Source organism: Olea europaea, chromosome 5, assembly GCF_002742605.1.
Source record: "Olea europaea var. sylvestris chromosome 5, O_europaea_v1, whole genome shotgun sequence".
Taxonomy (NCBI): domain Eukaryota; kingdom Viridiplantae; phylum Streptophyta; class Magnoliopsida; order Lamiales; family Oleaceae; genus Olea; species Olea europaea.
In genome coordinates this window covers 6,856,726-6,868,765 of record NC_036241.1, presented here as the reverse complement: position 1 = coordinate 6,868,765, position 12,040 = coordinate 6,856,726, and the positions used below count along the sequence as shown (strand labels likewise).

Sequence of the window (12,040 nt, the reverse complement as noted above, 5' to 3'; positions counted from 1 at the left end):
CATTTTATTTTTACAGGGGCTGGTTTTCATTTTCTAAACAATTCTAACTTCCCAAAAACTCAACTTTATGGAAAATTACATTATTTTTTAAGTTGAAAATTAAGTCAATATAATTTTCTTACAAATAATTTCAAATTCACTGTGAGAATCCCATCGACTGAGTTCAAATTTCTGAACATCAACTAAATCATTGACCTTCCCCAAAGAGTTCTTTGTAAGGCTGGGCAAAGCTCTCGAACCGAACTCGACAGATCTTCTCAAGTTAAATACTTGAACGAGTATCTGAATTGACAACCGACGGGTACGGTTCGATTCTCGATTTTAGACCAAGAACCGAATCTTCTTAATTTTTTTTTTATTGAATAAATCAAAATATTTTAATTTTTTCTAAATAAATTAGCTAATTAGGTGATTGATTGATTTAGTCAGCAGTTAGTACGGGAGGGAGCATTCTTGATCCATTTAGGAGTTCTTTAACTCCTAAAACATTTGATGCCTTGATTTGCATGCAAAACTGACTAATGGAAGAATCTAGACTTTTGAGAGTTTCCCAAGATAGAGTTTGCATTGTAGAGATAGAGATCTATGAGAGTATTGAGACAAGTAATAAAATGTATGTTTTATTTTTCTTATTAAATCTTATTAGTTGAACTATTTTTAATTTATTTATGTTTGTTAATTGTGATTTTTCAATTTTTTCTGCAAAGTTTCTTCGTATGGCAAGTCAAACAATTGATGATTAAATGAAATAACTGGTAAGTATTAGTAATACTTAAAAATATTTTATTTATATGACTTCTAATTCAAGATTTTTTTTTTTACTTTTTTTTTTATGTAGACTTGAAGGCTAAAACAAATGAATTATTGATATGGATCATCAATATTTTAGTATTAGTATCTACTTTTTTGGTATTTGTATATGTTGGTAAATTAATATTATTTGACAACTTGTTATTTATATGTTTTTGAATTGGACTTCGTTAATTTGTAAAAGCTATGATTGAATATGTTATTAGTTGTATTTATGTAGTGTTGTTGTAAATGTTAAAAAATGTAATTATGGTATGGAATCGAATAATACCGAACGTAACTGAACCCAAACAGTTCCATAATTATATTTGGACCCGACGATTCCACTTACTAAATACCTGAAATTTTTGAACCAAACCAAACCATGCCCAACTCTAGTTCTCTGCGTCCCTTTACAAGTATAGAGCATGTTCGGTAGTGATTATAATAATTGATTTTTTGATCGTTAGAGAAAAAATTGGATCCCACCTGTGAGTAAAGAAGTTAAAAATGACGACTGAAATAGTGAAATAACGATAAAAAAAATTAATTTTTTGTGGTAAAAAATTACTATCAAACGGGTCTATAGATGGACGAGCACATCACAAATCTGAAGATTCAACCGCTTCGAAGTATAATTCTTTTAGCATCAACGGTAAATTTAAAAAAAAAAAAAGTAAAAACCCAAAAAAAAGAGAGAATTGAATTATATATATATAATTATATATTACTTAGAAAATTTATCTTCCATCTATATAAATATATACAGAAAACTGGTTATCTCCAGGCCAAATATAAACATAAAAAAAAAAAAAATCATGAAATAAAGATTTTGATAATCAAATCTGTCTATGGGAATTCAATTTATCTTCCATCAGTACGGACTTTTTGCAATGAGCAATTGCAGCTTGAATTGCTGTCTGCAACTCTTCCATGGTGCTGTCACTATTACTAGTCAGAGTAAGAGTGCCAGTAGCCACTAAAAGGGATAATGCTCCTCTACTAGGCCTGGTAGTGGAGCTCTCTCACAAGAATGGGTTCCGATGTGGGACCCATTGTTAAAAAAATACAAAAAAAAGACCCCCTCCCCCCTTAAATGTCAGTGAAGGTGCTCTACCAGGCTTCTTACAGGCTATATCTTGGAGATGTCCTTATTGAACCTAGAGCCGAAAATTCACCTCTCTTTCCTCTCAATTCTTTCTTGTTTTTAAACATTAAATTCCCTGAAAGTGAATAAGGTTGTCTCCCAAAGTCAGCATTTCCTCTTCTGTTTCCGAATGAAAATAATGGCTTAACCATTCTCATGTACATTTTCACCACATGACTTAACTCGAACATCAATTTTGTCGTCATCTTCTCTTCTTGTTCTTTATTTTCACACCCTTTTCGCCACTTTGATAATCCGAATAAAGAGAAAGATTTTGACTTTTCCCTCCCTTTGGCTTCGAATACATTGCTTCGATCAAAGTTGTGATGATCAGTATTGTTACCTTCATTACTTAGTTTTTTTATGGGTAGCATCAAACTATCCAAGGAATTGGTGGAAGAGCGTGGCAAGACCGGAAAGTGGGAACGGAGATGGAGAAGAAGTAAATGGCCATGAAAAAATATATCATCTGCCAGAGATAAATCTAAAGCAAATGAAGGAAGGGAAGATTTATTTTTATCGGCTGGGATTTGTGTGGCCGACGGATGGAGAGCCACGGAGAAGGAAAATTCAGGAGATGATGAAGGTGAAGGTGGTGAGGTTGCTGCTGCACATTGCTCTAGTTGCTGTTTCTCTTCATGTTTTTCTCTTATCTTCTGATATATTCTTTCCATGATTTAACATTAAAATTTTAGAATAATTCTAAATATGAGCTTCACATTCGATTGTAAAATTTTACTAGTTAGATGTATGGCTCACAATGACATTATGATTAGACCAATTATGTTAAGTGATCAATTTTGGCCATTTTACACCTTACGGGCTTTATTTGATATAGCTCTTGTTTGATGCTCATTTTAATGAGTTTTTTTGGATCAAAACTCGTTTTTCTATAGTGATGAGAAGACAGCACAACCCTGTCACCAATTTGCTCTGTCCAAATGTAAATTCAAGACAATGCCGTTGATAAGTGTTCTTCCACTTTTGCCCTCGATTATCAAGTGTTGTCCTCACATATCCCTTACAATTCCCAGCCCTACCGTCTGATTTCCCAATCAACCCAAACGAATTCCTTTGCTACTCCTGCGTCCGGATCTGCCTGCCAGTGAGAGATTCAAGCCATATCGTTCCATCTACCTAAGCATCGTCGTTCATTATTCATCGGCTGAAGGTGCGGTAGCCCAGTACGAGACCGTGCCGTTTGTGTTCGTTGCACCGGGATCTCTGCATCTATTTTGTTCCGCTCAACATCCATCGGCGTCCCATTGCAACGTCAACTCTGGGCACCTACTGGTGGCAACTAGGCTCTTCAACAACCACTGGGTAATTCGTCTTCCTTCTGAAGACCGAAATCGTCGCCAATGGACAACTTCGGCCAGCACTGGAACAGCTTCGCCGATGACCTGGAAACCATTGTCCACTCCTCCTTGAAAAATTTCATCTACTGCTTAGTGACAACATTACTGGGCGTTGATTGTAGAAGTAAATTTATTAAGCAGAAATATTCACCAATTTTTTTATACCTTTCTCCTCACATTTTGTGTCCATTTCATGAGTTCCCTACTATTATTCAGATTGTAGTGTTTCCTGCGGGCAACGTCGCATGTGAATGAAATTGTAATTGGCTTCTTTCGTTTTCCCCGAAACTGCAGTTAATTTGGAAACTTTGTAATCCTAGTGATTGTTAATTATTACAAATCCGTAGCCTTGGTGTTTACACGACATTGATGAGTGAGTTTATGTTACTTAGCAAGTGTGTATGTCGTCTACAATTTTTAGTTATTCACATTATTCAGTTTCCATTGTTTGCTGCCTGCCCCAAATTCTGCATCTATGTAACATAGGAAAAGGCAGTCGGACCAATGATCATACTGCTCTGATTTAGTTGACAATAGGCTTCTTTCTCCCTGTCTGTTTAATACAGCCTGTGAATTTACTTTTGTTACTCCTTCGCTGCTTTTTAAATTACAAATATTCCCCTATAGCTAGGCATAAGTGGCAGCGCCCCCCGATGCGCTATGCTGCTTTAGACCACCAAGAATCGCAACCCACGGTGCGAAAGTCAGCCAAATGGAACTCCCCGAGCGCAGGGTCTTCATTTCAACATGCGAAACTGTGATCGCGAAAGGCCGCCGATGAGGCAAATGCTTTTCCACAAAAGGATGGCAGTGTATTGCAGAAATGTTCAACAGGAAAGTTGGAAAGAACTGGACTGTATCCCAGATGAAGAACTATTGGAGTAAATTGCAGGAGTAGCACAAACACCTGTTCGAGATGCTGCGAAGCACAGGAATTGAGTACCGCTCCGACACTGGATTAATAGTCGCTCCGGAGCATTGGTGGGATGCCAAAATCAAGGTGCATAATGCCCATTATAATAGCCATGTACTACCATGTTGTGTCTGTCTTATGGAAGATGCGTGTGAGCACGAATGATTTACAAACCAAATTACTGAATAATGCAAGTTGTGGTCCGTGATGCTTAGTATGTGACATTACTATACTTTGTCCACAATGATATAGATCAACACTTGGTGCAATTTCTCCTGTTAAGGCATTTGTTAATTGTCTTCAGCTGCATGCATCTGAGTGTCTCCTTCTAGTTTCTGCTTTCGTTTTATTCATATATGTTTTCCATTCTAGCACCGTGTTTCATCTATTGCTATGTTTTCATTTTCATTTGAAAACAGGAGAACCCAAAGTATGCGAAGTACAAGCACATTGATTGCAGCGTGATTTATGACACTTATGGAAAGCTGTTTGGGGACACCGGAGATGCCACTAAGTAAGCGTTGTCCCCAACGAAGCTGTCACAATGCGGCTTCGACCTGAGTACAGATAGTGATCGAGAAGATGCCAATGACAGGTTGCCAATCAACGCTGAGGGCACCGATTCCAGTGGTAGTCGGAACCTAAACAGAGGGAACTCTTCGATGAACATATCCGAGAGGCGAAGTGGTGAAAAAGGGAAAGGCAAGCAACATAACAATAGAGGAAGTAAGAAACGGTATAGTGCCCGAGACGTGTCGGCATCACTTGAGCAGATGGTGAGCGTAGGAATAGATTTGGCCTCTATTGCGAGATCACATCGTAATGGAGGTATCTCGGTCGTGGAGTGTGTGGACGAATTGCTCTCATCAGGTTATGTGAAGGAGGGCGATGTGCTCCACCTATTCACGTTGTGGTTCTTCCGCGACAAAGATAATCGAAATTCGTACTGCGCAGTGAAGACACCGTTTCTGCGCTTCAAGTTTGTGGAGTATTGCTTCGAGCGGGACAATATGTTGCGTGAACGAAAGACATGATTGCTTGGGTTTGGCTTATGTTGTATTGCAGTTTTCTATGCACGTTTTTTATTTCTTGCACATTTTTTTTGGCATTTTTCGGGTTGTATTGAGCTGTAACTAGTGAAGACAATGAAAATTTTCTGTTTCGCATGTGACCCTGCTACATTGGTGTGATTTGTACTTTTAATTTTATATGTACCATATTGTAATATTATATATTATATTTTGCACGTGTCACAAATGGCTAGACAACTTTAAAGTTGGCAGGGAATATATTCCCTGCAACCTACACTAATATTCTCCTGTTAGTAATGAACATAGATTTGAAAAATTGAACACCTTAATTTCAGGAATGCTATCCCACGCACGTTGAGCCTTCTATAAGTATCGAATGCACTTACAATTGTTAAGAGGCTCCAATCTGCTTGCAATATACAAACACCTCCCACGTCTCCAATAGGTTGTAGACATTACCGCTTGCTACTGCTATTCCACATCCATATACTACTAGTTAATTAACATTGGCATTGGCTGAAGAGATGTCGGACGACTCAGTGGTCTTCTCCAGTTTGGAAACAAATTGTGACATTAAGTCATTGTCCGACGACAAGTGGAATTCTGAAGAAGACGTGATGCAACAGCTGGAGGAGGATATTACAGTGTGGCTCAATTATTGTCGAGTTGCGAAGCGTGTGGTTCACAAGTACTTGGCACCAAATAGAGTGCGTCGATATCTATTCCCAACAACGCGATGCGGCCACATTTTCATGCTACAGAATATGCATGTGTACCCCCAAACATGCTTTCAAGAATTTAGGATGTATCCGTCCATGTTTATGCACTTTACGCACATTCTACGTGACCAGTACGGTGTATCCAGCAGTACAAATATCGACGTATATGAACAGGTAGGAATGTTCTTGTGCATACTTGCACACGGTAAAGGATACAGACAAGTGCAAACTCTGTTCGATCACTCGTTGCAAACCATAGCGCACTATTTTAAGACAGTGCTGTGAGCGTCTTAGCTTTCGCTGCTACCATGATAGAACCCGATCCATCGTATAATGAAGGTGCGACCCACCATAGGCCGAACCCGGAGCGTTATGGTACGCATGTTAGAGCAGTGTTGCTGAGGCAACAATGAGAACATTTCATTGGGAAAAAGAGTATTCCGACACAGAACATCCTGGTGGCATGCAATTTCAACCTCTGTTTTACATTTGTCCTCCCAGGAACAACGGGGAACATGCACGACAATCGCATATTGGCCAAAGCCGTATATAGTCCGAAAGTAAATTTTTCACAACCTGCGAACGAGAAATATTACCTCGTTGACTCGGGGTTCGTGCACGGCCTGGTTATATGGCACCATATAAGGGCTCAGACATTCGATATCATTTTCAAGCGTTCGGGAACTCCGCAAGCGGACAACGTCGTCATTTTCGCAATGCACGGGAGCGGTTCAATTTCCACCACTCCTCATGTCGAAACGTTATTGAGCGGTCATTCGATGTTTGGAAACAACGGTGGAAGATTCTAGATCGGATGCCAGCTTACAGTATGAGAGCTCAAACTGCTGTGGTCGTGGCCTCAATGGGAATTCATCGTGGCCTCAATGGGAATTCATAACTTTCTTCGGAGAAACGGTCAACTAGATGAGGGTTTTCGAAGACCCGAAGAAGTGGATGACGATGAGGTTGAGATCAACCTTCCCGATGAATATGATGAAATTGTAGCCGAGATGGATGCCATAGGCGAGGAGGACATGTTGTGACAACAAATTGGCACAAGCATTACGTTAGTAGTCGAACACGGGGGCAACATTGTTCTTTTGTTTCCCGTCCTGTTGTTATATGTGTGACTTGTGTTGTGTTATGTTCTCAATTCAGAGTGTCGATAATCGTCGTTCGTAACCGTTTATTTTCTACTTATGTTGTCGAGTAGTGTATGTTTTCGTCCATAACCCGTTAATTTCCTACGTATGTCGGCAGTCAGTGTATTTTTCCTTTTACAAAAATTTGTCGTGTTCTGTTTAGTTTGACTTGTCAAACGTTAAAGTCATGCAAGTGCATGTATGTGTTAATTTTCGAGAACCGCGTGCCCATCACCACATTTTCACTCCTCTTGAAAGGTAGTAATGGAAATCTGCCATTTAGGTCAATTGAAAATAAATGCTCACCTGAAACTTGTAGGCATTATTTGTCAGGACGCATTAATTGCACACAAATGGGCCCCACAGATTGCACTACTGTTAAAAATGGGGTGAGAATAGGGCTCAAACAAACGGATAATGTGGTAATTTTGAGTATGTGGGCTGGGATTATGTGTAAACCCTAATTAGGGTATAAGTCGATAATGGGATGACTAAATAAATTCATATACAAAGACTAAGTCCCCTCTCCTCTCCATATGATTTTATTAGCTTGCCCCATTAAAGGCTAATATTTTATGAGGAGCAAGGAGGTGAAGATCTGGCTGGTATTACAATTACAACTATTATTCATATCAACAATGGCTTCCGCATGTATAAATTTATTTTTATTAATTTATTATTTGGTGATTCTTGATTCTTAGCATGATTAAAATTAAATTCAACAATTGGTATCAGAACCTTCATGTTAAAATCAGAATCTTTCATAGAAATATTTGCAATTTAACTTTGACATCGACAATGAAGATCCAAAATACATATTTTTTATGCACCGAATTATTTTTTTTGTTTCCTCGTTTATTGAGCCAAAAATAATAATAATAATAATTCCACTTCTTTAAGATTTCTGTGCGTGTATGCGTGTCTATACAATTCCTTTTGTATGTGTATGCTATTCCACTCACCCATGTCTGTTTGAATTTGTAATTGATGTTGGATTTGCTTGCTTTTCCAAAAATCTAGCATATGTATAAGATAAAATAAAATAATAAAAATTAATAACCCAATTTGCAGAACACCATATTCCCTCCGCCTTATGACCCTACTACCACAGCAAGTCCCTTAAAATGCCACCATTAATGCGACCTGTAATTTCTCATTTTGTAATCTTGAAAAACTTTGCCTATTGAAATCTGTAAGTAAGCGTTGTTGTACCCAAGGAACTTAATTGTTGGTTGAAATTAAAAAAATAAAAATAAAAAACCTAGGTCAAATCCATCTATATATATATATATAGATGGATTTGACCTAGGTTTTAGTCTTGACCCGATTAAAACTATAACAACAACAATAATAATAGTGATAGTTTAATTGACGACTATTATTAAAATGTTTGTATATTTAAATGTTTCCATTATTTGTGTGCTTAAATTTCAATTTTTATTTACTGAAATATTGAAATTTGTTGCCCATTTTGTCTCCAAATCACATATAAATTTTACCATTTATCGATTAATAATTATGATTTGTTACATAATTATTATTTTGTGATTGAATTTTTCTTTGGCATTGAGACGATTCTTGTTTTCCCACAGAGAGATATTTTGAAATAAAAATGGGTGGTAACTGCCATAGTGGCACACTCATTATTATTTATTTGGTTTTCTCTATAATAAAAATATATATATTTTTGTGCAATAACTTTAATTTATTGCATATAATATCTTACCCAAATGTATTATTATATGTGATGTTTTTTGAAAATGGCATAAGGCAGTTAACAAGCTTACTTTGGTTTAGAAATTTCCTTCTGTCCAAAGGTGTTGATATTTTGAAAACCAATGTTATTTTGTTAACTAGCTACATAATGTATTTTAAGAGTACCTTATAGCAGGTTGTATCGTCGGTCCAAATGTGACTTTATAATGATGCATCTAGGCTCTTACCATAATGAAATTCATATGTTTTGATTTAAATTACAGATTATCTAATTAATAGCCCATATCAATTAGTTGGATATTTTATCATCCATTTGATTGCATACATTATGTTTGAATGAAATTGAGTGTGATATTTTATGTTTCCACAATTTATAATGTCTCATCTCTTTCGAATCAATTGTCTGCTATTGAAACCTTGACTGTGAATAATTATGTGAGATGGAAACGTGACGCAGAAATAGCAATTGATTTTTTGGGTTTGAACTTTGCAATGGAGAAAAAGCTTTTTCTCACAGATAAGAACGCTGTTTAATCTGTAGCCGAGTATGAATTGAAAAGTGGGAAAGGGCCAACAAATTCTGTTTGAAAATCATTAAGCGATCAATATCTGATTCTATTCTAGGTGCCATCCTCGATAGTGAAAATGTTAAAAGCTTTATAGATTCCAAAGGAAAAAAATTTATTGAGTCTGATAAAGCTAAAACTAGAGATCTAATGGATAAGTTGATGAGCATGAAATATGATGGTACAAGTGGTGTTAGGGAGCATGTCATGAAAATGATAAATATAGCATCTAAGCTAAAAGGCTCTCAACATTCCCATTGCGGAACCTTTCCTGATCTATCATGTTTTAAATAGCCTTCCTAACTAGTTTAATTAGCTTAAGGTTGCTTACAATGCTCAGCATGGTAAATGAAATTTGAATGACCTCATAGCAGTGTGCCAAAGAAGGGTATATGATGCGTCGTGAAACTGTTAAAACTATGCAATTAGCCTTTCAGCCATCACAGAATAAGGGGCCTTCTCATAACCATAAACATAAGTTTTGTAAAGGTAATAAGTCCCATGGAAGTCAGCAGAATAAAAATTTTAGTGTTCCTAAAGGAGTTATAAAAAAAATGATCAATGCAAGTTCTGTAAAAAGAAGGATTATTGGCAAAAAGACTGTTTTAAGTTTAAGACTTGATTGGAAAAAAAGAAGAGTTCTCCAGGTATTCCCTTCTCCTTAGTTTGTTTTGAGTTTTCTTTAGTAGATGTACCTTTAAATTCTTGGTGGTTAGACTCGGGAGCTAGTATTCATATTGCGAATTCCTTGCAGGGATTCACAAACAAACGGAGGCCAAGTGAGAATGAAGTGGGCTTGAGCGTTACAAATGAAGTTCAAGTGAAGGTTAGATTCATAGGAGTAGTGAAGTTGACTTTAGAGTCTAGTTTCTCTCTTGTTTTAGAAAATACACTTTATGTACTGCAAATGAGACGGAATTTAATTTCTATATCGAAACTTGATGCTTGTGGTTTTACATTTGATTTTGGTAATGAAATGTTTGAGTTATTTAATGATTCTCGTTTGATTGGGAATGACATTTTATATGATGGTTTATATAAATTGTATTTGGCTCCTTTTGGTTATGTCTCATGTATTACCAATGTATAAAAAAAAAGACTTTAATTCTTGAATTATCCTCTATATTGTGGCATAAGCATTTGAGCCATATTTATAAGGATAGAATGGAAAGTTTAGTAAAAGATGAGATACTTCCCTCTTTAGACTTCTCTGATTTTGAAACCTGTGTGGATTGTATAAGAGAAAAGCTAACTAAATCTACAAGGAAGGGTTCAACTAGGAGTAATGGAATTTTGAACTTGATACACACTAATATCAGTGGACCTTTGTCTTACACTATATGTGGGAACAAATACTTTATAACTTTTATTGATGATTTCTTACGATATGAATATGTTTACTTGATTAACGATAAATAACATACACTTGAGAAATTCAAAATTTTCAAACAAGAAATAGAGAAACAATGTGAAAAAAGTATCAAAGTTGTAAGATCTGACCGTGGTGGTGAGTATTATGAGAAATATGACGAGTCTGGTCAAAATATGGGTGATTTTGCAAAGTTTTTACAAGAGTGTGGAATAGTGCCCCCAATATACTATGCCAGGGACACCCGAACAAAATGGTGTTCCTGAAAGACGTAATCGACCTCTAAAAGATATAGTTAGAAGTATGATGAGTAGAACAAATTTGTCTGAATATTTGTGGGATAAAGTTTTGAAAACTACTATGTATATTTTGAATAGAGTTCCAAGTAAAGTTCTTGCAAAAACACCATTTGAATTATGGACAAGATGTAAGCCAAGTTTGGCTCACTTTAAAGTTTGGGGATGTCCAGCTGAGGTTAGAATCTATAATCCATTTGAAAAGAAATTAGACCCAAAATCCACTCCTTGCTACTTTATTGGGTATTCGGACATATCAAAAGGATACAAAATTTTACTGTCCAAATCGTGGTACTAGAATTGTGGAGTCTATTACTGCTAAGTTTTTAGAGAATGATTTTGGAGATGGTGGGAGTTCCATGTTGATAGAAATTCTTGATAAACCTAATCAAGTTGTTGTCTCAATTCCTGTTATATAGGAAAGCGTTGGTTCTCAACCAATTGAAGTTGTTAATGAAGACCGAGGAACAAGAGGAACCTCCAATTCCTCAAACAACGATTGAATTGGTTTTTGAGCCACAAGTTAGGAGATCGCTAAGGGAAAGAAGATTTGAATGCCCAGTAATTATATTACATATTTATTGAAGAGCGATTTTAATATTGGGCATATTGTTAATTTTGTAACTTATAATCAAGCATTAACAAGTCCTAAGGCAGATACATGGATAGCTGCCATTGAAGATGAAATGAATTCTATGAAAAAGAATAAAATTTGGGATCTTATTGAACTTCCTCTAGATACTAAGGCTGTGGATAACAAGTGGATTTTCAAAAGTAAATTAGATTCAAAAGGAAATGTTCAATGAAAAAAAGCAAGATTGGTTTACAAAAAGTTTCACTCAGCGAGAGAGCATTGATTATATTGAAACCTTCTCCCCTGTTTCGTCAAAAGATTCTTTTCAAATTATCATGGCTCTTGTGGCACACTACGATTTGGAGTTTCATCAAATGGATATTAAGACAACATTTTTGAATGGAGATATTTCTAAAATGG

The 12,040-nt window shown here is 36.3% G+C and overlaps 1 protein-coding gene across 1 annotated transcript; it reads right to left on the bottom strand.

Moving 5' to 3' along the window:
* Positions 1-421: 421 nt before the first annotated feature.
* LOC111394188 (BRI1 kinase inhibitor 1-like) lies at positions 422-2,610 on the bottom strand. The gene is made up of 4 exons (XM_023019954.1): positions 1,919-2,610; positions 1,671-1,797; positions 1,174-1,278; positions 422-583 (listed from the first exon to the last, which is right to left on the bottom strand). Exons 1-4 carry the CDS (start codon positions 2,608-2,610, stop codon positions 422-424), a joined length of 1,086 nt encoding a protein of 361 aa, XP_022875722.1.
* Positions 2,611-12,040: the final 9,430 nt, after the last annotated feature.